The 27,859-nt window shown below is 43.9% G+C and overlaps 1 protein-coding gene across 1 annotated transcript in view; it reads left to right on the forward strand.

The window, feature by feature from the left end:
• The first annotated feature begins 11,011 nt into the window (after positions 1 to 11,011).
• The window catches only part of GRIP2 (glutamate receptor interacting protein 2), a 364,533-nt gene continuing 347,685 nt past the window's right edge, over positions 11,012 to 27,859 (forward strand). Inside the window, exon 1 of the mRNA XM_083602688.1 lies at positions 11,012 to 11,180. Coding sequence (XP_083458814.1) covers positions 11,126 to 11,180 — 55 coding nt within the window. The 5' untranslated portion in view covers positions 11,012 to 11,125. The remainder of the gene's footprint in view (positions 11,181 to 27,859) is intronic.

The raw sequence follows: 27,859 nt of genomic DNA on the forward strand, positions 1-27,859 counted from the left end.
TCTGTTTGGCCTACAGTAGCCCCTGTCAATAAGGGCTGAGTGAGCATGCTGGGGCTATGGGAACTGCTAATACTGACCTTCTCCCCATTCTTGGGAATTCTGGCATAAGAATGTGGAGAGGGTGTGTTCTTTTGGTTTCCTTCTAGCCCTGTAATAATACGGCATTCACCTTTCCTACTTGGAATTGGTACTTTCTCAGTAGATGGCAGTAAAAGACTGTCGCTGGAGATTCACAGTTCAGATGGCTCAGCAGGGTGGCAATCGTTTAGCAAAACATGCGGCTTATTAATGAGAACATCTTTCTACCCCTGTAGCCCTATCCTCTCTTTAAATTGCTATACTGTATTGTGAGAATTAAATTGGTTTTTGCAGTTTTATTTTCAGAGTGCCGGAGGCATAGTTTCACCTCGCATTTAACAAAGAGAGCCACCTACTCCTGCCAAAATGGAAGGGATGAAAGGCAAGAATTGCCAGTCTCACAGGGGCTGTCTTCTGGCCCTAGCTGCGAGTTCAAATCCATGCTCAGGGATGGGGTAGAGGAGAGAGGTGAACATATCACATTCTGGTCCTTCTGTTCCTGAACTGATGCAACTGACCAGAAGACATTACAAATAATACATGAAATCAGCAGCAGTGGATGCACAGTTACCATTGACTTATTCAGGAAAGGCACTCTTAGCAGTGAGGTGAACCCTGTGTTTGGAATGAAAACTTCCCCCTCTTTGAGGAAGCCCATTGAATAAAAGTAAACAATATAGTTGGGCGCAGCTTATTGTACTGCTGCCTCAGCCATTCCTAGATCTGGGTGCGTCTCTGATTTCAGTCATTTTTGGTTTTCCAGATCTCATGGCTGAGAAGGTTCCTGGGTCTTTTAGGTATTGCACATCACATCACTTTAGCATTTCCTATCACTGCAGATCAAGGCTGGCCCAAGACATTTTGTCACCTGAGGTGAATCAGAAAATGGAGGCCCCTCCAGGAATTGTAGTTTCTTTATTCCTTTTTTAAGAATACAGGAGGTGGGACTGAACTGGGGGCAGAGCATATGGGTCCCCCCCACACCAAAATGAGTCAAGCATTGGCTACATCAGAAAGAAAGCAGCCTTAGCCACATCAGTGAGGCAATTCCCAACTCGCCTGGCTCCTTTCCCCAGCCCTTCAAACAGAAGACTTCCTTCAAATAGAGGACTACCCTCAGTAAAATAGGACACATTGTGCTACCCTAGTCTTCTACTACCTCTGTATATGCAGACCAGGCCTATGTGATGCTCTCTTTGTGTAGAACATGCCCCAGAAAGTTGGTGTTTCTCACATAGCGGAGAGGCACCACAGCTGGGAGTGGGAATTGGTCTAACTGATGAGGAGAAAAATGCACTTCAAGTGTGAAAAGCAATACTGAAGCTACCATGAAGATCAAGAACACTTGACTGGTAGTCCCATGTGGTAATATGGCAAGAGAAGGGAATCAAGAATCATAACTATCAGAATACTAGAATTTTAGGCATATACCAGGCTTCCTCAACCTCGGCCCTCCAGATGTTTTGAGACTACAATTCCCATCATCCCTGACCACGGGTCCTGCTAGCTAGGGATCATGGGAGTTGTAGGCCAAAAACATCTGGAGGGCCGAGTTTGAGGAAGCTTGGCATATAGAAAAGGCTGGACAGGGTTAAAAATGTATTTGATAAATTATTTTTCCTGGATTAAGGACCAGAAAAAGACACATTATCTGATTAACAAAAGGTAAATAACAATTTTGCAATTAAGAAATGTATGGAGTTTTCTTTTCATACTGAGGATTATACAGCAGCACACAATTCCTTGTGAAGTCAATAGCAAACTTGGCAAGGTACAGAATGCACTTAACACACATGCCACTGGGTTTTAATGAAGTCCCCAGAGCAAGCCTGTACACACACAAAGCATGGAAGGACTTGCTTACATTACACACCAAGTTTGCAGATCAGCCCCAGATGTCATTGTATTGAAATGCCACCAAGATTTAGGCAACTGCTGGAAACACCTGCACTTGATAAAGCAACAGTATACACCAGCGATGTGCAATAAATGCTGTATGTTAGTCACAGGTTAGCAGCACAGACAAGGGGGGGGGCGGGGACCAGCCATGACTGCCCAGAAAACTTGACTTGAAATAGAAAATTAGTTGGTGGGTTGAAAGAAAGAAAGAAAGAAAGGCACCTTAAATTTTCTGGGAGGTTTTTCTCATTTTTTGCAGGTGAGGACTCTGTGCAATTTAATTGCCCTCTCCATCTAGTGCTCCCAAGCGATAAAACAAATAACTCGAGGTCCAGGTTTAATTTCAAAGAAAAAATAATGGAAATTGCTCACGCCATGTATGTATGTGAGATACATTTCCTGTACTGGAAACTTGCATGGGATATTATGTCACATCCAAGGAATCTGTATTTGAAACTTTCGGTTGTATCCTATGTTAGTCCTCCTCAGGGTAGACCCATTGAAATTAATGGGCATGGCTAACTTAGGTTAGTAATTTCCTTGGGTCTACTTTTAAGTAAGACTACCATTTAATTCCCATGCGAAATTTAACATGGAACTGAAGTTTTTTTGGGGGGCAGGGGGGGAAGAAAGATGAACAAACTGGGTCTTGTCTTGAGCTTCATTAGCTGGATTTGTTCAAGAAAATTAGGAGACCAAGATTTATGGGGTTCTTGGTGGAAATTTGCAGAGGAGCAAATTTACTCAAACAATCTGAAAGATGGTAAAAATGTTTCCAGTTGCCCCACAAAGGGCTCCGCTGCTATGTTGCTGAATAAATCTGAGCTAAATTAGCCGTGGAAGACATCGCATCACATCTGTGGCATACCCACGACTGAGATGCCAACTGCCAAGATTTTGGAACTCAAAATTGATCCAGTCGGAATGAATGGCGGAACAGCTGTTGTCTCCTGCGTTACACAATTACAAGCGCAAGTTAATAGCATGAAGCAATTGTGGAAAAGGAGCTTGTGCTCCTTTGCTGACAACTTGGAATAGGAGACTATGCAGGGTCGCATGGTAACGTGGTCAGTTGTACCAGTAGATTGAATTACGAGCCAAAGATTCCATCAGCGGATCAGAAATCGATACGCGCCACGGCTGTGGAACTTGAAAGCAAGCCTCTGAGAAATACTAGAATGTGAGAAAGGGGGCAATGAGGCACAGTAGGGCTGCTTTTGGAAGCTTAGGTGGCGGAATGCTTTTTACCAGATTTGGTTGGTACGGCAGCTGCACCCTATCCAGGGGAAGGCAGATCTAGCCAATATGGTGTTGCACTTAGACTGTTGGACTAGGACCTGGGAGACCAAGGTTCAAGCCCCCACTTGCCTGTGAAGCTCACTGGGTGACTTCACTGGCCATTTACTGTCTCTCAGCCTAACTTCCTTTACAAGGCTGTTGTGGGGATTAAAAGAGATGGGAGGAGAACCATGCAAGCTATCTTGAGCTCCTTGGAGACAAAGGTGGGATATAAATGCAAGCAATTGATTGATTGAATGAATGAATTAATGTTGGTCTACCTCCACTGTTAATATGCCTCTGAGTGCAAGTTGCTGGGGAAAGCAGGTAGAGGGGAGCACTCAGGATCTGCTCAAGTTTCCCATAGGCACCTGATTTGCTCTTTGGCCTGATCCAGCAGAGCTCTTCTTATGTTCTTTAGTAACCTTCAGACTGGAGTACTCTAACGTGTTCTATGTGGGTCTCCCCTTCAAAAGCACCTGCAAATTTCAGCCGGGGTGCTGCTGCCAGAATGTTGACTGAGATCAGCCAACTGGAGTGTATGACTCCAGGTGTTGTTCAATCTGCAGCTATTAGGTTATCTGAATCAACATATGAGATCAAGCTTTACTTCCCCAGCCCCCATGACATAGAGCAAGTGGCTCCATGGAACAGGGGCCTTTTTTATCATCAGTGTTTGTAGTTCTAGAGGGGGGAAATACCTGGCATTCAGACTTTTGAGAAGTGGGGAAGGAACAACCTGATCCAACCCTTTTGTAATATACAGAAGTTTGCAAAACCAGGTAATTTAAATGTGGAAATACTGTTAAAGCATTCAATACCGCTCCTCTGAAGTTGCTAGCTACCCCATAATCAAATTAATACACTATCTTTTATCAGTGCTGCTCTTAAGACTGTGTCCCTTGACAATGCTGATTCCTGACATCAAAGGAAAAGTCCAAACTATTATTTATTATTATTAGAAATGTGTTGAATTACTCTTTGCAAAGGTGAAATGTACATGCCATTTATAGGACTGATGGCCATCCGCTACCTTTATACTACCATGAGCAGACCTTGCAATTACTCACAACTAGCTTTAAAACAGAAATCATTTCCTCTAATACAAAATTCCAGTGGTGACCGCTGACAGACATAAAGATAAAATGGGGTCACTGAGAGCCAAACTCATGTGGCACAATTCATATTATTTGGCCTTCCACTGTTGTTTTAAAACTAAATAGCTGTCATGACCCCAGGATCAGATTCTCTTTCTTCAGGGAATGAGGTAGAGGATTTGAGTTAGAAAGCTGGGACAGATGAAGTTGTAATCTATTATCACATCCACATCATACATTTAAAGCATATTGCTTCCCCCCCCTGCAAGAATTCTGGCACCCCCCCGATAGAACTGCAGTTCCCAGCACCCTTAATAAACTACAGTTCCCAGGATTCTTGGGGGAGGGAAGTCATGTGATTGAAAACGTACTTTGTGAATATGACTCTGTGGTGTGAATATGACCCACAACATTTAGAGAGCACCATGTTGACTACTCCTGGTGACAAAACAGGATGGGCCATCCCTGAGAACTTTACTCATAAAACACTGCTATCACACCAACTGCCAATCGAAAAAGAGGGGTGGGACTTCCTGCAGGCCATTCTGTGTTTGAGAGTTGGTGGTGGTGCCTTCACCAACTCCTACTTCCTTCTCAAAGTGGCCATGGGATGCAACTATCTGGTAGCTCTGGACCAGGGTACCTGAAATACTGACTTCCCTTTCATTGCTCAGTACCAGCATTATGATAAGCAAACGGAACCAGGCTGCTCCTGCCACAGCCTAATGCTGATTAGTTGGCAGAGGTGGGCCTTTTTGCTAGTGTTCCCCGTTCTATGAAGTCTGCTCCCTGCTGAAATACAGGAGGCCCCAGGTTTACTGACATTCCATCAGCTTTTGAAGATGCACATGTTTACACAAGCATTCTCTTGATCTCTAGCCTGAGCCTCTTGTTTTAATTACCATGTCAATTTAATGGGGTTGTGTTCTTGCATATTTTAATTACAGATGCATGTATTTGACTGGGATTGTTTTACTGTGTGTTGTAATTATGGACGTTTAAATTTTAATGCTTGTGTAATTGGTTTTTATACTTGTACACCACTTGGAAGCCTACCTGGGTACTGAGTGGTATATAAATTAATTAACAGCAACAAAAACAGCTACAGGATGAAAAATGTGCCAGCTGTCCAGTGGTTATGGGGAAAGTGTCTGCAGCAAAACTTGGCCAATCTGCTGCACACTTTTTGCTGGTATGAGAGTGAGAGTTTACTCTGTAACCTCATAAAGGTTATCTCTCGCTGCCGACAATGTAATCAATCCTACAATAGAGAGAGATCCATATTGAGACCTACCGGTCTGCTAATAAAGGCCTGGCAAAGTACAGGAAGATCTGCCAATCACTGCTAAGAAATGTCGTCCTCCAGGAAATTAAAAAACCCTGCAAACTTTGTGTCATGCACATCTCCTTTGTTACCCTTATGTTATGGCTCTGCTGAAGACTGTGAAATCAGTGAGATATTTTTGAGGCCATAGGCATAGATTCTTAACTCTTTGTGAGCAGTCATTTAAAATGAAAAGAATAAACCCCTATAAAACTTTGACTTGAGTTCTGCCACCTTATTCACACAAGAGTGAGCGAGTGTGTGTGTGTGTGTGTGTGTGTGTGTGTGTGTCATTGAGACTGGAGACAAAACTACTTTGCTCACCTGTGTACTTAGAAAGGCAGCCAACTGCCAAATACACTCAGTGAAAAAAATATTTTATGATCCTTTATTCTTCCCACAACCATGTGTCTGTTTCCTTCTTTCAGCATGAAAACCAATGATGCGTGCTTTACTTCTGCCTACAGACAGCTTGACTTCAGGCTCCCAGTTATGGCTGAAAGATGTTTACTTGCTTAAAACTAAGTCAACCGTATCAGCCAAACTTTTGAAAAAAGGCCAGATCATGGAAGTTCTCCTTTGGTTCTAGGTCATCCTGTCTGAAAACAGACAAAAGCCAGATGATATAGAAAGGAATATTGGCGTTTTTAGAGATCACACATAGTCTATGACCATTAAAAAATAGTGAATGGCATTACTGGTTCCATTGGTGCAATGAATCAAGTGCATATGGCTGTTAACTAGAAGGTTGGTGGTTCGAGCCCACCCAGGAGTCACTGTGGACAGGATTCCTGCTTCGCAAGGGGTTGGACTAGATGACCCTCTGGACCCCTCCCAATTCAATGATTCTATTAAGGAAAGAGTGAAACAAGCAAAGATGCTATCTTGTGATGTGCATATGGTCTTGATGGACCATAGCTGGAACACATGATGTGCAGCCAACAGGTGTGTGTGTGTTTAAACTTACTGGATTTTCTGTTGTTGTTGTTTTAAAAAATCCAGATTAAATGAGGCTGGCATTTTGATGCTGATGATGAATTTATTAAGTGCCCTGTTGGATCAGTCCAAAGGTCCATCTAGTCAAGCATTCTTTTTTCACAGAGACCAACCAGATTTCTGTGGGAAGCCCACAAGCAAGACCTGAGTTCAACAGTGCTTTCCCCACTTGTGATTCCTAGCAACTGATATGGCAGAGCCTTGGCATATGGCAGAACTTTGCCATTGTGGCTAGTAGCTATTAATTGATTTATTCTCCATTAAAATTGTCAAATCCTTTTTTAATGCTGTCAAGTTGTTGGTCATCACTACATCTTGTGATAATGACTTCTATCACAAGTCTATCACAAGCTCTCTTGATTTCCAGCATTCAGCTTCACTGAGTAACCCCAGGTTCTAGCTTTGTGAGGAAGAAAAACTTCTCTCCCCCCCACACTGTGCATAATTTTAAATACCTCTGCCATGTCCCCTTATACTTGCCTTTTGTTTTAACTAAAAAGCACCTTTCTTCATAGGCAAGTTCCTCCACCCACTTGATCATTTTGGTTTATTTTCTGCACCTTTTCCAACTCTACTGTATTTTTTTGAGGTGAGGCAATCAGAACTGTGGTGAAAGCATAGATTTGTATAATGATATTGACAGTTTTCCCCCAGTCCCTTTCCTAATTATCCCAAGCACAAAATTTGCCTTTTTCACAGTGGGTTGACATCTTCATTGAGCTATTCACTACAACTCCTACATCTACTTCCTGGTCACTCACCTCCAGTTCAAACCCCCATCTGTGTATATGTGACATTAGGATTTTATTTTATTTTTGTCCCCATGGGCATCACTTTATACTTTCTTCCACTGAGTAAGATGTGCCCATGAGGAAGATGGACATCACTCCCCCTTTGCTCCCTTGGCCATAGAAGGGATAACAAACAAATCAGGGGGGTAGGAAAGGGGTGGGGTGGGGGTCCGCCCCAGGTGCCATCATGGAGGGGTGTGTGACAAATTATCAAGGAACAATTACTGCCCTACTAGGGCGCTTCAAAAAAAAGTTTTTTAGAAAATGCCTTCTCCGAAGGTCTTATCTTACTACACTAGGAATTATATAGCTATATCTGAAATTTCATGCATATCAGTTAATATCTTGACCCTCCTCCACAAAAATAGCTGTTTACTTGGCTGTTTTCCTATGTCGTGAAGGCTGAAATTTCAATTCAGTGGAGCAGGGTCAAGATATAACAGATATGCATGAAATTTCAGATATAGCTATATAATCCCTAGTTTAGTAAGATAAGACCTTTGGAGCAGGCATTTAGGTTTTAAAAGTTTTTTATGAACCACCCTACTGCCTTACCCTCCGCTGGGCTTTCTGGGTCCTGGAAAGTCGGCCTATGTGAAGACAATGAGACTAGCATCTCCGCTCCTCCACATGCAGCTGCTGGGTGACCTTGGGCCAGTCACACTTCTTTGAAGTCTCTCAGCCCCACTCACCACACAGAGTGTTTGTTGTGGGGAAGGAAGGGAAAGGAGAATGTTAGCCGCTTTGAGACTCCTGAAAGGGAGTGAAAGGCGGGATATCAAATCCAAACTCTTCTTCTTCTTCTAGGCCGAGTAGATTAGGCCTTGCCTTGCCTTCGCCCTGCCCCCTGCACGCAGCCGATTTTTCTTGATTTTACTGCTGTGGTGTTTTTTTTTGTTTTGGTAAACCACTTTGCAGGTTTTTTAAAATAAATTTTATTAAATAAATAAACAATAAATATAAATAAAATAACACATGCCAAAACACAGTCAATCCTGTAGATTTAAGTATCTGTCCATAGTCGCCTACTTGTTATCAGAGGCCCAGAATCCACATTCCTTTGTAAGAAAATATGAAATAAGGAAAAACCATTTTTGCAGGCCAAAAAAATTAAAAAATATCAATGTGTGTGTGTGTGTGGGGGGGTGACAAGAAATTTCCCGCACTGGGTACCACCTGACCTTCCTACGCCTCTGTGCATGATACAGTGTAGCAGCCTTGGAAAAACTGTGGTAACAAGTCAGGATGAATGCTTAATAAATAGGTCACATGAAAGTGAACCCTATGACTCTGAATCACACACCTACCTTGCAAATCACTATTGCCATATATGTCGCCTTGCGCCTCTTCAAGTTTGTATCCCTCTTTGGCAAAAGTAGGCTGCCCATCCATTTATGCTGGTAATTTGGTTATTCTTCCCGCCACTTAAAGTAGCATCACCAAGAGCATAGACCACACACCTTTTCTATCCCATCATGCTCTCTTTCAAATAACCTTCCTTCAGCAATAAGGCATGTGCACCGACAGCAGTGCAACAGATGTAGATTTAGGAGGCACGACCAGTTCGGCCGCACTGGGCACAGAGTCTTGGGGGGGGGGACCACAGCTATGATACAGAGTGGAAGGTGAGAGGCAGGGGGTGCTGAATTTTGGTGTCACAGAGGGTGCCACTGAAATTTGAGACTCCAAACACACCTATTGACTGAGGCATTTGCTGGCTGCTGATGTGGGCCAACTGCCGTAACTTTTAAAGTTAATTTTTGTAGGGACTAGATCCAGATAGGTAGCTGTGTTGGTCTGACGCAGTCGAAATATATATATATAAATATATATAAATTGTCCAGTACCACCTTAGAGACCAACTAAGTTTGCTCTGGGTATAAGCTTTCGTGTGCATTCTTCAGGTAGGTATCTGAAGAAGTGTGCATGCACACGAAAGCCTATAACCAGAACAAACTTAGTTGGTCTCTAAGGTGGTACTGGACATTTATTTTTATTTTATTTTTTTGTACGGACTGTTACACTTTGCTAGATTTCTTTTGTTGTCTTTGTAGTACCTCTAACCAGGGCTCTTTTCACCTCAGCCAGAACTCGCCACAACTCAGTTCTGGCACCCCTTAGGTGAGTGCCATTGCCATTGTAAGAGAGCATGGTTTATGGTGAGTCCTGGGACTTCTTTTTCTAGAAAAATATATAGCACCGCCTCTAACGGATTTTGTTTTAAACGGCCTTGAGATGGGTTTCCCTAAGAAGTGGCACACAGACATTTTAAATAAGTTTAAAAAGGGAAAAGAAAGTGGAAGTGTGCGTGTGTAGGGGGCGGCTGGCAGAGAAAGTGAGGTGTGTGCGCGCGCGCCAGACGCGTCTCGAGCTTCGCGCAGCTCGCCTCTGTGGGCTGTGGAAGAGCCGGCCTTCCGCCCTCTTCGAGGACCCGGCGTCGCTCGCACCTCCTCGGGGGGTGGAAGTGGAGGCGCAGGCAGCCGCCCAGCCATTAACAAGCGCTCCCCTTCGACGTGTTGGCTAGCGCCGTTCCCCCGCGTGTCTCTTCCTTCTCCGTTGCAGAAGCGTACCCTACATACCCTCAACCCAAGCAGGGAAAGCGCGGGGGGTGGGGGCGCCGGCCTCCTTCCCGACAGCCGTGCTCGGGTGAGGCGCCCAGAGCTGGGAGGCAAGCAGCGCGCGTGGCTGCCCCACCATCCCTCCTCCCATGTGCTGCCTAGCGAGCCGGCAAGCGTCGCCTCTCGCCTCAGCTACTTTCCCTTCCTCCTTCTGGATCGCGGGGGTCGCCGGAGAGACTCCCGCCACGTGCGAGGAGCGGCGGCTGAGGCGAAAAACAAGGTCGAAAGCGCGGGAAGGCGGCGAGCGAACCAGGTGCCCGAGCTGCTGCTTCTCGCTGTCGCTGGAGGAGCCTTCTCCTCCCGCTCACCTGCGCCGAGAGAAGATGCCGGCCGAGCGCGAGCAGAGCCGGCGCGCGCGGCTGAAGCCTGAGCCGGCGGCCTGCACCCCCTCGGCCGGCGGCGCCTGCAGGGAATGAGACGCGAGCGCCCGGAAAGAAGGGAAGGCGCGCGCTAGAGACCTGGGCCGGCCAGGCGCTGGCGGAAGCCCGGAAGCCCGCGGCGGGATCCTCCTGGACGTCGAAAGATTGGACTGGAAGGCGAACTCCCCTCCTTTCCCTCCGCCTCCTCCTCCTCCCCTGGCTTCTCTTGTCACATAGTACGGTCCCCACACATTAAGAGCTGCGGCTGCCGTGGACGTACCTCAGTCACTCCAGGGCAGGCGGGAAAGGTTTCGCGGCGCCGCTAGTCCCGCGCACCTTCTGTATCTCGCTTTATACACGGGGCCCTTCCGCGCACCCGCCTCCTCGGCCGATTCCCCGCCCGCTCCCCTCCTTCCTGCCGGCCCCAAACCCAGATGGAGCACGCGGCGCGAATCAATGCCTAGCGTGGCCGAGCAGGCAGCCTGGCTCCCCCAGCGGCTCGCTGCCCGCGCTCGCCTCTCTCCGAACCACAACACTTTCGGCGTGCTGTGCTGGGCGGGGGTGGCGTGGGGAACTCTCCGCTTAGCCTTATTCTACCCGGGAGGGGAAGCCTGCCGCCGCCGCCGCCGCCGCCAACACCTTCGGGGCTTGTGCACAAGCGCGAGCAGGTTGACCCTGTGCCGGGATGCCGGGCTGGAGGAAGAACCTGACTCTGTGTCTGCAGAGGATGCAGGATGACGGTAAGGCTCGCTGGCTGGCTGCAGGAGCCCCTCCAGGGCAAACGCTACCGCCGGAGGGCATGCGCCTGCCGTTGGCTTGGGAAAGCGCCCGGGAGCTGCCTTCGCATTGGGTTTTTTTTTTTAGTCTGTTTCTCTTGTCCCTGGTGGGGGGCATGCTTGGAAATGCAAGCGGTCTTCTGAGGCCCCCTGCTGAAGCTCTTTATGTTATTATTGTTGTGCATTTATTGTGTGCATAATGATTTTAAATAAAGTACAACGCTCTTTCAAAATGATTTATGTATCAGGAATGGAAGTCACCTTTGTAAACTGGGGGCGGGGAGGAGGTGGAGGGAATCCTCTTTGCAGCACAATCGGCAGCATCGTGAGCTTTGAATGCTCTTTCTTGGTCGGTGATGGGAAGAGGATTAGGCGAGCAGCATTGTTGAAGTGCCTGATGTGGTTTTACCCTCTTGTCAGAAAATGTGGGGGGCATATGTGGAGAGGTGTAGTTTGTGGAGGAATAGAGGCAAGGACCGAGAAAAAGATAAAAGCTTCACTGATGTTTCAGCTGGCAGGGGTCTTTTTGGGCGGGGGGATGTAGACTAAGGTTCATGTGTGTGATTTTATGCTTGTCCTGTGAGATTTCCTGCTCTCCTGTTAGATCTCAGAGGTAGGGGATGAAGATGTTTGCAAGATCTGCAAGGGATGGACAGTAAATGAGTGCTGCACCCGGAGCTCATAAAAGTTTGAGGAAATGTCCCACCAGGTGGCGGAACATGAAGGATATGGGAAATCTTGCACGTTTGCTGGTTTTGCTTCATGTGCCGAAAAAGAGGCTGAAAAACTGCACTCCTTGAAATCACGAGCCCCCCCCCCTTTTTACTTAAGTATCAAAGTCTCAACTGTGATAGACGTGGATTTCATCATGTGTATGTGTGTTTGTCTGATGGAGAGTTTATCTGCCTTTGCCGCATGCTTGATGTGACTTGAGAGTTCCTTCAACAGGCATCCTTTTATGTGCCAACTTTGCCACTGAAAACATGGTAACTCCTAAGAGGGATTAAGAATTGTGGTTAGTCAACCATTTGCACACTTTCCAACTAGCAACAAATTAGGCAAATAACTTTCTGCTCTCCACACTGTATGCATTAGATAAGGTTTGTATAAGTAAATAAACAAATGGTTTCAGGAAGCCCCATTTTTCCTGTGGGTTTCCACCCCATAAGCCACTGGGTTACTGCCTATGTCTGAGCCACACATTATGATTAGTTATTAAATTTGTATACCAGCCTTCCATCTGAAGATCACAGACAGTTCACAACATAAAAATACAAAATGAGGACACAAATTAAATAATAAAACTAAAACAAACTAATAAAAACAAAACAAAAACAAACAGCCTAGCTAGCTCAGTTGGTTAGAGCGTGATGCTGATATCACTAAGGTTGCAGGTTTGATCCCCATATGGGACATCTGCATATTCCTGCATTGCAGGGGGTTAGACTAGATGATCCTCAGTGTCCCTTCCAACTCTACAATTCTATGATTCAATAACCCCCCCTCCCACGAACACATTTATAAGGCCATACGATGTTACTCAGCCAGAGGCTGAGATGCTTTTGCCTGGTGCCTAAAGATATGTAATGAAGGTGCCAGGTGAGCCTCACTGGGGAGAGCATGCCACAAATGGGGAACCACCGCAGAAAAGGCCCGTTCTCATGTTGCCACCCTGTGGACCCCTCAAGGAGGCACACAAAGAAGGGCCTCAGATGATGGTGTCAGTGGGTGCCACAGCTTCTTCACTGCATTTTAAACACAGGAATTGAATACTTTCGAGAGATATATATATGCTGCTGAAATGCTTTTGATTGAAAGCATCCTATTTCACATTGGTATTTTAGCTATGTTCAACTTGTTTCTCTCGCTAAGATGCAACCAACCTATGTGCCATCTTCCACTGTGAGTTGGCCAGCAAGTCCAGTGACTTCAAGTTGTATACAGACATTGGCAGTTTTGAGCCATTTCCTGAGCTCAAGTGTGGCATTAGTGGTCTTTGCTTGTGTTTTAGTTTAAGGTTTTCCTCCATGACTTTCCCAGCAAAGCAGCTTCCTTTTAATTTAATCTCTTTGTCCATCGATGAACAGTAAGTAGTTGGGCTATTGGTTGGCCATGTATTGTGCTTGCTACTCCAGTTTGCACAGGATGTGCCTAGAAGCCAAATAAATAATGACACAATTATTAAAAGATCTAAAATGGGCTGTAGACCTTTTCTTTAGCTGTTAGGAAATTGAATTGGAGGAGTAGGGGAGCAGATTATATGGCATCTGGTAAAGAGCTGGCAGATGTTGCTTATTTTGACTTGCTGTCCATTGATTCCAGAACTTCGCAGGCTCAGAGGACGTGATCGGCATATTGGGAACATTGCATTGTTATACTTGATAGAACAAGCTCTTGCACTGCTTCCTGATATTGAAATTTTGATCTTGTGGTTCTATAGTGGCTACTGTCATGCAACCAGAATTAAATGAATTACAGAATGGCAAAAACAAGGCAGTTTCTACACTGTTCTTTTTATTTCTCCTAATAACATTGTCGTTTCCAAAGAGTGCTCTCCAGAGAAATAAGCCTAACCAATTATATGGTCATTTCCAATGCTTTAGCTGTGTATGAAAATTGGAAGAATTTCTTGCATAAGATATTCCTAGTTTTGGGGCCCCCATAATGATTACCTAAAGTTAGAAGACAATATAAATTATGTGCTGAATCTCAGGAGAAGGGATTCCCTGTCATCTTTTGAAATTACATCCTTCTTTCTTCTTCACAAAAAAGCACTAAGCAATAATGTTTTTATATTACAGACTGAGACAGTGCCTTTCCACTGGGAAAACAAGAGATAGCCCATCAGTATTGCACTGAGAGTACATTGTTCAGCTAGGCTTCAGAAAAAACTTTCTGTGTCTTGTCCTGATATAATGGCACCACACACTTGCAACATAGCTTTGTTCAGATATTTCTTTTGAAAGCCCAGCTCTAAATACAGTCTTCTTAATGACTGTTTCCAATTTTCTTTGCTGCTGAGTATGTTACCTGTCTCTGCCTGTTGTCACTGTGTGATGGAGGAAAAAGATGGCATTCCTAGTTCAGCTATGCATGACTTGAAGCCATTAGACTAAAAAAAAACCCCAAAAACTTTTTGGTGAAGAGAAAGTGTGCATTATGCTATAGGTGAAGGTGGCTTACTGGGCTTATTTCTGTCTGCAGAGCATTCGTGTGTCAGTGGCATGTGTTTAAAGGAGTTAAATGTGCCAATTTCTGGTGGGATGCTTGAAGATGTCACCCTAGTGAAAACAGGGGAATCACCAATTTTGCAGATGTAAAGTCATCAATACATCACAATACTGTGCATTCTTACTCAAAAGGAAGTCCCACTTAGTTCAGTGATACTTACTCCCAGGTAAATAGGATTGCAGCCTTGCAGCCTAACCTAAGTGTCTTTGCTAAGAAGTTAAGTCTTGCTGTATTTAGTGCAGCCTTCTCACCTAGTAATTGTGTTTAGGGTTGCAGCGTTAGTGGTGCATGTTATATTATTTTATATGTTATATTATATTATATGAACCACAGTTTCTAGTTTCTGAAGTAAGTGTTTTGGAAAGCTCAGTCTACTTAGGAAGCACACCATCTTGGTTACTGGAGAGTCTTGTGATCAATAACATTTAGTATATAGTCACTCTTCATTTTGGCACATTACAAAGATGCTGCCCCTTTCTGGGAAAGATCTTTGAGAGGATGGTTGCCAGCCAGATCCAGGTACTCTTGGAAGAGACAGATTTTCTAGATCCATTTCATTTTGGATTCAGGCCTGATTTTGGCACAGAAGCTGCTTTGGTTGCCCTGTGGTGGGAGAGACCTGGGGGTGCGTGTGATCCTTTTGATCCTCCTTGATTTCTCATTGCCTTTTGATACCATCAACCATGGTATCCTTCTGGAGCTGCTATCTGTATTGGGGGTACTGCATTGCAGTTATTCCACTCCTGATTGCATGTCTGACTCCAGAAGGTGGTTCTTGGGCATCAAGTAAAACCTTACATTTCCCCCAGGCAATTTATGGACAGAGTGTGCAGCTAAATCTTTCCACCATTCTTGGGAGGGACTGTTTTGAATTATAAAAACATTAATGTTTCATATAAATTTATTTGTCCCCCATTTCATTTACAGTACAATGTATTTGTGTTTATGTTTTTACAGGTTAAGTTGCTTTTATGTCAGTGATGGGTGGGGGTGCTGGGGTTGTAGACTCAATGCTTGTAGGTCATCATGGGGTAAGTTCATACATAGCATTCCATATCTATGGGATGATAAGGTGGTGGAATTTCCTATTACTTTATCACACCAAACTCCTTTGATAAATAAGCTGTGATTTTTGGAAAGGGTGCCCAATTTGGTGCTCACTTTGTTATAGCAAAAACTAAAGTGCTCACATACATTTACAAGGCCATTTTTGTGAGGCACAACGAGGGTCATGAGCCATGAGCATTCAGTGGTTAAGTAGTAACACAGCTTCTTCTCTGTACCCCCAAGCCCATGCTGTGGTTCCTGTTATTCCCTATCTAAACCACTTTGGGGGTGGTTAGGATAGCCTTACAAGGCATAATCGAAATGCACAGTGAAGCAATTTTGTTTTGAGAGGAGAGGTAAGAGTTGAGCAGTGGACTGGAGGAAGGGGTGTAGTTCAGGGGTTAAGCCTTACATGCTGAAGGTTCCAGGTTCAGTCTCTGGCATCCCCAAGTAGGATGAGGAGTGATTTCTGCCTGAAACATTGGGGATTTGCTGCCAGCCAGCGTCAACAGTCATGAGCTAGATGGTCTGACTTGGTATAAGGCAGCTTCGTGTCTGTTGGCTGCTAGGCTGTGGTAGCTCTCAACAAGTGGCACGCATGAAACATTTTGATGTGATGTTTTCATGTATAGTCACCTGCAGGAAAATCATCCAGGTGTCAGCCTGTCAGGGCAAAAGATTCCATGTCAACCAGCCAACAGTTTCTGCTGAGCAGCGTAGCCTCAGGGCAGCTCCCATCCAATGTCCTCATGCCTGCCTGCCTGCCTGCCTGCCTGCCAGTGAATTGGGCTTTTTCCAGGTTCTCTCAGCCACTGCAATCACATGAGTGGACTTCTCTGCATTCACTTCACCTCAGAGATATTGTGTGATACTCGGCAATGGCACGCAGCCCTTCCCTAACTCCTCCTGTGATGATGCTGAACAAATAGAAGCGTTAGGGGGAGCACAGATCCCTCAACTTTGTGAATAACTTTCTCTGCATGAATCAGCTTGGGAAGGGGGGTGGGCGGGCGGTGGAATTGTACCAAGTGAAAGCTGTTCTTTAAAAGCAGAGATATTGTAGGATTAGGTTGCTGCTGCATTGTTCCTTTCTTTCCGCTGCGTCTATCCAGTTTATATGGTTCTGTGGTGGTTACCTAGGAAACAGCTGTAGGAGTGTACAATGGAATTTTATTGGCTGTGTCATTAGGCTGACTGTTAAGGTTGTGGGCAGAGGTTCCTATTGGTAGGTCTGAGCAAGTGAATCCCTGATATTGTTTTCATTTGTAAGATGAAAGAATGTGGCTAGGTCTTTAATAAGCTATACCAATCACTGTGTAATGCATGGCCTACCTTAAGCAACCAAACTGGGAGGGGGGCAGTATTTAAGTAGAAATTAAGTTGATGATGGATTGTTTTTTCGAAAAGGTTCTCACTTATATCCCATGTATGGTTCTAATACTGAACTGCTTTTCATCTGCAGTTCAGTTTTTTTTTTTGAAATTTGATTACAGACATAATTTCTTTAATTACACATTTACTTGTGGGCATAATTTCAATCATTTCCCCCTTACTACCTGTTTAATATGTTGTCTGTGAAAAAAGAACAATGACTTAATGCTGGTATAGATTTCACTTTTTAAAAATGCAATACTTTTTCAAAAGGCATTTGATAAGATGCTTGTGTTGAAGGTGCTGGAGCAAAGGTAGATAAAATTGCATGAGCAAAAAACAACAACCCATGGGTTGTATTGTATCCAAAGTTTAAATTCTGCTTGCACAACAGACTTCCCCTCCTGCCCCTCCCATTCTACCCCCTCTTTCCCCATGCACCTTCAAAATCTGCTCCAGAGGGTTGGGGACCCACCAGAGCAGATGGGGGGGGGGCATGCAGGAAGCAGAGAGGAAGGGGAGATTCCATTGTGCAGATGGAATGTCACTCACGCAGCATTGTATATAACCCTGTATCTTTGGTTCACTGAACTGAGCTGCTTTCCTGCTAATTCCTCTCTCTAAAAATGTGGAGCCAATTTCTAACATGTATTTGTTGTTCATATTCAAAGTCCTGGCTTTTTCCTGGTGCATGCACTTGCAGAAAAACAAAGTGGGCATTTTCTGTTGACGTTGACCCTTTTTTTGTAAACCGCTCTTACAGAGGTGTATAAATGTTGCTAAATAATAAAAAGGGTGCTTTCACATTTCAGTTTATTGTGCACTTGGTGCTGCTCATACTTGGAGGTTTCCCACAGTGTCCACATGGCCTTGTCTTTATCAAACTGCCAATCTGTACTTTTTCTTCATATAATCAGGATTTTCCCTCTCTGCAGTAAACCAGCTAAATAAAAATAGCCCGTAACACACCTGCAGTCTGTCATTCCCAATGTAGAAGCTCCTTGGGTGGTTTGATGTGTTATGACATTTCAGTGGGTAGCCTCTATTGCCACACTCCTAACAAGAAGATTTGTGGAAAACTTGCAATAATAGAAACAAATGTTTTGGGCTGCTTAATGCTATGGATGGAGATAGGCATGTGTGTGTCAGTCTTTCTGCAAATCAGGATAATTCCTCTCTCCTAATCTTTTCCTACTCATAGCCAGCTTCAGCATAAAGCACCCAGGAACTGTGTTGCGGAGAGGCAGGAGGGGAATCGTTTGAGTCCCAGGGTTCTTCTCACTGTTTTCGCCCCCAAGCTTCTCCACAAATCTCCTGAGATGGGAGAAAAGCATTGTGCCTGGATATAGCATGGGGAGATGCAGTGGGAAAAGGAAAGCATCTCCATGGAGCATGAAGCCCTCTTGCTTTCCCCGCTCCCCCACAAACCTCCCCAATACTGCAGGAGACTCCTGGAGAGGCTTGAAAAAAAATTGGGAAGAGGCTTAAGACGGACTTTGCACAATCCTGTAAAACCACGATTGTCCAAAAAAGAAGAGGCAAACTGCTCTTTAATTCTCTAGGTTAAGTGGTAGAGGAGAGAGGAGTGATTCTGGGTGGGGATGGAAAAAATTAACACCCATAATATTTTTCGTTAAGCTGAGCCTACTGGGGTGGATGGCAAGAAATGGAATAGCAATGTGATGGTTGAAAAGAATGGAAGTGGGTGGATCCTAATGTGCCAGTTGCACACACAGGAAAGTTGGGTGGGAATGACCAGTTTACGAGATGACACCTCTCATATATGTGGTTACCTGGGCCATACATTACACATTATGTTTGCCCATAGATGTGTGTAGCTCAGGAAAGGGCAATGCACATGAGTAATAGATGAAATATGTAAATCAGCCTGTAGAAATTTAAACTATTAAGAATGTGGCAGTATATTTTAAAAGGGATATGCTCCATTGTAGTTAAACAGATGGGCAAATATTTGCAGGATCAAATCAGGGATGTTAATAAGCCACGTGCCCATTAAAGGCATACTCAAGCATCACCTATTGTGGAAAACTTAGATCTGAGCTATGGCAGCTATTTAGCCACTAGGGCCAAATGCTAACTTAAATCCTAGAAATTTTTGTCTTAACTGGTTTGGTTGATTAGATTGCTAGTTTATTCATGAACTTTAATGAGATTCTTTAATCCATTACCCTGAAGTCTCAAGTGGATGTTATAAAGTACTACTTTACCGTTAGCCAGTAATGACCTGGCTTGCTTTTAACCAACCAATCAATTAATTAACTGATTAAAATAAATTGCACCATATCTCAACATAGTGGCATACTTGGAGGACATTTAATGAAGGCAACAGTTTATCTTGATTACATAACACATAGATAACAATTTTGTCAGAATTTCTCAAAGTGGGGGCTGAACTGTTGGTGAAGTCAGTTTCTAGACTTCCCAGAAGGAAACTCAGTGTGGAGCCTGACTTCCTCAAAGAGGTGCTTGGCCAAGATCTACTTTGGACAGTCATAGTCAAAGCTAAGCACCCTCAGGTCCTATTGATTTCAGAGGGAAGAAATCTAAACGTGGGTCATGCTCATTGATGGCAAGCAATTTCCCAAAGCACAGCTTTCATTAAAATCTAGTTGAAATTCATGTTCTGGATTAGACCAAGGGCCCATCTGCATTTCCAGTTGTGGCCATATGGTCAGCCCCATGAAGCAGGGCATGAATGCCAAAACTCCTCTCTGTTGTATGCCCCAAGCACCCTATATTCAGAGATACACTGCCACTGAGCATGGAGGTTTATTTCACTTTCATGGATAGTAGTGCTGATAAACTTCTCCTCTGTGAAATGGTCTAATCTAGGAGGACTCTGAGGGATATTTTGTAAGTCACACTGGCTGTTCGAGGTGGGTGAGCTACAATGCTATCTTGAGCTAAATTGTCCCTTTTCTAATTAAAAGCCATCACTTCTATTTTGTTCCAGTTCAATGTATAGCCTGAAATTTTTCTGTAGATCTTTATGCATCGTTAAAGAGCTTTTCTGGAACTGACTGGATTAGTTAAATAAAGAATATTGTCATCCACATAAAGGCTTATTTTCCATTGAGAGTCTTTCATCTTTATGCCTGCTATTTCATTACGTCGTCTGAAAATAGCTAGTGATACAACAGAGGTGGGGAAAGCAGACAGCACTGTCTTATCAAGCTTGCTTTGCTGGGGAGTGTTGTCACAAGTTTTTTGGATGTCCAAATCTATAATTCAGTCTTTCCCAAACTTGCATACCCAGATTTTGTCTGATTTCAGCCCCTGTCATCTTCAGCCAGCATGGCCAGTGGTCAGGGATGATGGGAGCAGCCGTCAAACAACATTGAGGTACCAGATGTTGGGAAAGATTGCTCTGATGTCTTCTAGACAGACCTATTTATAGGCTTGCATATGTCTCTTGGCATAAGCCATGCTGGTTTATCATCAGCATGGCTTGTTCTTCTATGCACTTAACAACTTTACCTTTAATAATAACGCTGTCTTTGAAATTACCTTGGACAGACATTAGGTTGGCAGATGTGTAATTTCCCAGATTCTCCTTGGCATGCATTCTTTCTCTCTCTCTTTTAAAAAAAGGTCATTATCTGGCTTCCAGTCTTATAGTATGAGTATTTTTCTTTTGTTTTTTAAAGTTTAGCTCTTTTACATCTGAGAACTTTAAAAAAACTCTTGGGTGAATGCCATCTCGCCCTGGCGATGTGCTAATTTGTAAATTGTCAATTAGCTCTCATCTTTATCCTTTGCCACCACAGCTTGACATAGGTCCTCAGATCCCCCCCCCCCCTGAAAACAATAGCTCAGATATGGGCAACTCTCCAACACCTTCCATGGTGAAGGCACAGTGCAAATAATTTATCTCGCCTTTCTTCAGCCTTCCTGCAGTTAAGGAATTTACTGATTAATAGCAGCAGTTATTCAGTGTTTTACCTTTGGCACTCATTACCTTGGGGCATCCAGTATACAGTAGCTGGCAAAGCACCTTTTGTTCGGAAATACAGGGTTGCTGTTGTTTAATGTTACACACAGCTGGGCCAGGAGTGGTGGTGTTCACTGCCTGCCTGCCTGCCTGCCTAAAGGAGGGATTGGTAAGGCCGCTCCTTAAGGCACACTTCACAGAGCTGGAAAATCTAAGTAATGGTCAGTTGCTAATGTTCCCTTCTTGGGCAAGGTTCTTGAGCATGTGGTTGTGAGCCATGCCCAGGCTCTTTTGTTGGGGTTTAGGCTTAGGTTTGGCACAGAAACTGCCTCGATTGTCCTGAATGATGGCCTTTTTGGAAGAGAGACAGGAGGAGTGTGTCTTTCCTTGTGTTTCAGTGGCTGCCGGTGCCATTGTCCATGCTGCTCTTCTGGAGTGCTTATCCAGCTTGAGGGTGGGCAGTGCTGCTTTGCATTTGTTCTGATCCTACCTGGATGACTGGCTGCAGAAGGTGGTCCTTCAGGCTGCTACATTCACACTGAGACTTCCTGCAGCGTATGACCTGCACCTGCATTATTCACAGACTCCCGTGTGAAGTAGCCCCAAAGTCATTTCCAAAATAGCCAGAATTATAGCGGTCTCTCAGTTAAGGCAGCAGAAGTAACTGAAGGGAGAAATGCTACTCCAGATTTATGCTGCTATGTGAGAGATGAGAATTTGTTACAGTCTTGCCCGAGGGTTATGATGCAAAATACTCCGAAGGGCTGCATTTTGCACTAATGCTCTAATCCTTATAGAGAGTGATGAGTTTCCTCCTCAATAGTGATTGATTTCATTGAATTACAAGCTGCAGTAAAAAGAAAGAAAGAAAGAAAGAAAGAAAGAAAGAAAGAAAGAAAGAAAGAAGAGTGCATTTTTTGTTCAATTTTTTTTAATGCTTTTCTGGACACATTTTATGAGAAGGAAGAGCAATGAAACTTTCTTTTTAGAATTCAAGAGTCATATCCTTTCCACCCTCAGCACCTTTCCTCTCCCCTCCAGTCTCCTATATTTCCTCCTTCTTCTGAAGGTGACGGTGCTGAAATAGGATAAATGCCACATCCTCAAAATTGTAGGTTTTATGATGATTCCCATTTTGCTTGACTTTTTCTTTCATTAACATTAGATGTTTTTGGCAGCCTGTAATTACCAGCTTTGGATCTGTAGCCAGAGCTGTCTTCAGCTCAAGCAAAATTCACTGATTCCAATGACAGTGTTTAAAACATTGCCTTCCACTGGGGAATTCATTCAGTCAAACACACTCTGCTCTGACACATTTAGCTCCAGGTACTCTGCATTCTGACCGCATGGGATGTAAGCAGAAGGGGGCCACAGTGCACCCTGCGAAGTTCAAAGGACTCCCCCCCCCTTGGATCAGGCAGCGATTAAGTCGATGCATTAAGTGAGAGATGTTGCTGACCTTGCCAAGTGAATAGCTGCCTTCTGGCTAGCAGAGGGCAAAGGTGATATTGTGAAGACACACACTGCCTTCCAAAGGCTTGCAAAACAATTTCTCTCACAAATCTCTCACACTGGCAGGAGTCGTATTGTTAATAGAACCATAGAATGTTCAAGTTGGAAGAGACCCTGAGGGTCATCTAGTCCAGCCCCCCACAATACAATCTCAGCCAAAACATCAATGACAGATGGCCATCCAGCCTCTGCTTAAAAAGCTCCAAGGAAGGAGAGTCCATCATCACCCTTTGTGGGAGTCTGTTCCACTGTTAAACAGTTCCTGTAGAATTTCATTTTGTTAGTTTGGGCCCAGCTCTCCAATCTGTTAAGGTCATCTGGAATCCCAATTCTGTCTTCTGCAGCATTAGCTGCCCCTCCCAGTTTGGTGTCATCTGCAAATTTGATAAACATCCCCTCAATTTATTCATCCAAGTCATTTATAAAGACTTTGAGCAACAATGGGCCCAGGACAGAAGCCTGTAGCTCCCACTTGTTACTTTTTTCCAGGATGATGTGGAACCATTAATGAGCACTCTTTGGGTTCTGTCTGTCAACCAGCTACAAATCCATCTAACAGCATGTAGATCTTTTGGAGAATCAGAACTTGAGAGGTACATTTAGACATTGTATTTTAGCCCAGTTTCTTGGCTTTCATATTGCTGATCAGTTCTTTGAATTGAAGACCATCATATATTTATGCAGCTGCAAAGCTGGAGAGCAATATGACCATATTGCAATTTAGTGTAAGTTAGTAGAAGTTGTGAAGGGACGCTCAGTGAACACTGGTGCCCATTTACGTCAGTGCTTGAGAGATGCAAGCAAAGTCAATCAGAGAGCATTCAGGACCTTGAACAGCTCCAGGGGACTCTATTATAGCAGCTAAAGACATTCTGTCTGTACAGGGAGCTAGAGACATTAGAAGTCCTATGTAGGCTGACAAGAAGCATAGCAGACTCTACCTCCATAAAGGAGCTGCCTGGCTGGTTAAAGGGCAGTCTTTAGCTTCTATGAAGAGAGCATGGCTGGTTGGTTAGAATCCTGAACAGGAACATTCAACAATGCAACATTTTGTTGCAGATCCCATCTGATATTCTGTGGAATCCAGCGGAGCCCTGGGGTTCAATCAGCCATTTCCATTTTCCTTACAAAACCTCTTCATAAAGGGGTTCATGAGATCTTTCTGCAGCAAAATGATTTGCAACCAACTCAAACTCAGGATATCTTCTTAGTTTACAGAGATGTCCATCCTAAATGCTTATCAAAATGTGTGAGAATTGATAACTGGCAGAAACTAAGTCTGCTTTACTCGTTCGTACTCTCAAAGTGCTGTGTGGATAATTTGCTTAGCCCCCCAACGAAAGCTCATTTAAGGAAAAACAAGTTTCATTCACATCTCTGTGTTTGGATCATCTTTGAAAGCTGCATCGGTCCATGCTTTGGTGTGTCAAAAACTGGGCACACTGAATCATTCAGTACTAGGCTTGTGCATGCAAATTCACTGAAAAAGTCAATCCATGTTTCCTTCCAACACATTTTTTAGAACGGTTGTAAGAAACAACCTCGAGGCCTGAGTGTTTGTTTCCTTTCGAGTAGCATTTATTAAAAGCAGGACCTAGAAGGAAGCATAACCAAGAGCTAATATTTGTCCCAACAAATAGAAATGAATAATTGTGAAAGCTTTCCCCACTGAATCAGGTTGAAAGACAACTGTCATTTCAGCCTTGTAATGCAGAAATAAGTAGCATTGGCTGGAAAATGAATGAAGATATTTTTTAAAGAAAAAGTTTAGGTTTTTCAGCTTTTCTTTGTTGGAAAAAATATATATAAGCCTTGTTTCAGCCTGCTTTTAGCAAAGGTAGCAAGATTATGGTCCTGTCAAATACTAGTGCTGTAGACTCTTGAGCCTCAAGCTCTGTGTCTGAATGTAGACATCACATATCATTGCAGTGCTGAAGCAGCATCTTGCCTTGGTGCTTTGGAGGCTGGGAACTGCAAGTTGCTTGCATGAGCGCCAAAGTTCCCAGAAGGGCGAAAAATATTTAGGGGGAAAACTCTCAAAGACACAGCACTCCGAAGCATGCCCCAGATTGATCCGAGACTGTATTTGCATCTGTGCCAATGTATTCATTATCAAGAAGGGTTCACTTCATCTTCTTGGAGTTGGTTTAATTCTTCTATTCAGAGTGATTTGAAGCATTTGTGACACTCTTGCAGTTGCCATCTCTTATTGTGTGGGATCTTCTGCTGCTTCTTGTTTCCTACATGGCCCACAAAGACCATGGTACCATGCAGCCACAAACCATAAACCTTGGTGTGATTTCTTATTGTGAGATGAGTATGAGTCTCCTTTCCATTCATGCTTACTGACTTTCACATCATTCAAAAACTATTGTGCAGAGGACTGTCTTGAGATTAATTTTTCAAAGAACGTGGCCATCACAATGTTATGATCAGCGATTAAGTTTTCTGTACGCTCTGTCATTATACATGATCAAAATGAGCCTTAGGTGAGCTTCATGCTAAATAAATATTAAAAATCATATTAAAGTCATTACATTAGTTTTTAGTTATAATTTTAATAGCAATACAATTATTTATTATTAGAGTTATATTCTATCTTTCCTTCGGATATTTCAGGGTGGCATAAAGGGTTCTTCTCCTTGTTATTTTATCATTACAGCAACCCTGCGAGGAAGTTTAGGTTGAAAGAGTGTGACTGGTTCCAGGTCACCCACTGAGCTTCATGGCTGTGTGAAGATTTGAATTGTGGCCTCCCAGGTCCTAGTCCCACACCTTAAGCACCCTAAGCACCCTCCTGAAATTTTGTGAAACACACTTTGCTACTGCAATGAACTGCTTGCTTGCCAACTTGCTTCATGTACGTGCAACTGTATTGCTAATGTTATTTGTGTTGGGGGGGGGGGGTTGGAGTGGCACAATGATGATCCAATTTTATTTCATTTGTTTTTTCTCTCCATTAACTCCTGCCAGAAATAGTCAGCATTTATAAAGACAGTTTCTGACAGTCTGTTAATAGTTTGGTTTTTTAACTGGCCTACATGCTGCTGATTGCATGTCATTTTTGAACATCCCCAGATTTATGGAGGAAATTGTGGAGAGCCAAGAGCAGAAGGGGATGCCAAATAATTTACAATGCAGAAATCGGAATGTAACCAGAGAGTCTCTCCCTCACTTCTGCTACAGATCTTGACAGCCAACAAATGGCCATTCTCTTGTTGGCTTCTTGTGTTTGCGCCTCTTTGATCTTTCCTGGTGGCTACAAACTCCAGATGCTTTCCTTGCCCTGATTGTTTTACATGGGCAGCCAATTGCTTCACTTCTTTATTGAGTGTGTGGCATTTGCCAGAGACCGTGTGCTGCAGGGTTGAAAGGCAGACGTTAACAAAACATCAGTGAATGATAGGCTTTTAGTGGTTTTTAAATAATTAAAGGGAAAGAGGAATTGAGCCTTGAACAGGGAAGGAAGTTGGGTTGGTTTTGTTTTGTGGCTTTGTTGTGTTTTGTTTAGCCATCCCATCTGCCATGTCAGATGCTAACTGCCATCAGCATCATTGCTGAGAGAGCAGCTGTGGCCAGTCGTATGCACATTGCAGTAGAATCCTCTTCTGCTGAAGAGGGCTGCTGAAAGCATGTTTGCTTCTCCAGGTGAAACAGCATCCCTTTCTCTCCTTTCTCTGTCCTTCTTAAACCTGGTGGCCTTTCAGGTCTGGCCCAAGAGCTTTGCTGCCCACAGCAGAGCCAGTATGTGGACCAAAGCACGACTATCATTCAAAGTGCACAATTCTTGGAATTTTGCAGTGGGTTCTTCAACGAAACAAAATGCATGTACAAAATATGCAAAAATGCATATACTAGGGGGACATTTTAAAATGCTTAGATCAGTGAAAATAACATACAAAAATGCATTATATGAGGGGAAATTCCTTGCAAAAATGTATATGTGTGTTTGAGAAGAAATTCACACTAAAATGCTCACACATTTTCATTATAACACACACAGAGAGAGAGAGAGAGAGAGAGAGAGAGAGAGAGAGAGAGATCGGTGCAGAAATGTGGAGAACTGAATTTCAGGTTGGGGGGGGGGGAATGTGCAAAGGGGCAAAGGCTGAAGGGGACCAGGCCCAGAAACATAAGGGCTCAACTGAGAATCTGAACTCTTATCTGAAAATGTCTTCTGTTCACGGGGCTCTGTCCAGGGTCCTGAAAGACCTGCCTTTGACTGTCCTTTCTCATTTCTTGAATCATCCAACATTCAGTTTCATTGGATGTGAGTTCTAGAGAGAGGGAGAAAAACTTCCCCAAATATAGTGCACATTCTTTGTTTGGTTTGCTCCAGGGAAAATATTCAGGCCTGGATGTTGGATGCCTCAGAATACTTTGGAATGGGTAATTTTTTCAGAGGCAAAACAAATTCAAACACGAGAGTCTGTCACTTCCACACTATTTGTTGCTTTTGAAAAATCTCCCCCATAGATTTTCTGCATCTTCAGTCAATCATCTGATTCGTTTGAGATTCTAAACATGCATATTTCTTTCTAGCTGCATTAACACCAAACATCTAAAACACAATTTTAAGTAGTTATGGTTTTCTCCCCAATAATACTGGGAACTCTGGTTTGTCAAGGGTGCTAAGAGTTGTTAAAGGTAAAGGGACCCCTGACCATTAGGTCCAGTTGCGGACGACTCTGGGGTTGCAGCGCTCATCTCGCTTTATTGGCCAAGGGAGCCGGCGTACAGCTTCCGGGTCATGTGGTCAGCATGACTAAGCTGCTTCTGGCGAACCAGAGCAGTGCACGGAAACACCGTTTACCTTCCCGCTGGAGTGGTACCTATTTATCTACTTGCGCTTTGTGCTTTCAAACTGCTAGGTTGGCAGGAGCAGGGACCGAGCAACGGGAGCTCACCCTGTCGCGGGGATTCGAACTGCCGACCTTCTGATCGGCAAGGCCTAGGCTCTGTGGTTTAACCCACAGCACCACCCACATCCCTAAGAGTTGTTAGGAGGCCCCTATTCCCCCCCACAGAGCTGCAGATCTCAGAATAGTTTGACAATGAATCCCTCTTCCCAGGGAGCTTTGGAAATTGTAGCTCTATGAGAGGAATAGGGGCCTCCTTAACAACTCTCACCACCCTTTAAAAATTACAGGTCCCAGGATTATTTGGGGAAACCATAGTGGTATCATAGTGCTTTAAATGTATGGTGTGAATATGGCCTGTCTCCCCCCTCCCTGTTTGTGGTTACAAATGTCTGACATTTTTCGCTGTTTCCCATTTTTTTACAAACCCATTCCTTCTGCTAGTTGAAGCCGCAAAGTATTGACTGGATTTTCAGGGCTTGGGAAGCTATACTGAAGTGAATTTACTTTCTGAAAGAATGTTACAGAAATATTCTGGCACTTCTACAACTCTCTGCTGGATAACAGCATGAGAGTGTTCGCTTTACAAATTCCAGTTAGGAAATAATACATTTTATCCCAATAGATCTATTCTGTGGCATCCATTTTCCATTGAAATAAGTAAACAGTTC

The sequence above is a fragment of the Podarcis filfolensis genome (genome assembly GCF_964270895.1).
Source record: "Podarcis filfolensis genome assembly, chromosome: 2".
Taxonomy (NCBI): Eukaryota; Metazoa; Chordata; class Lepidosauria; order Squamata; family Lacertidae; genus Podarcis; species Podarcis filfolensis.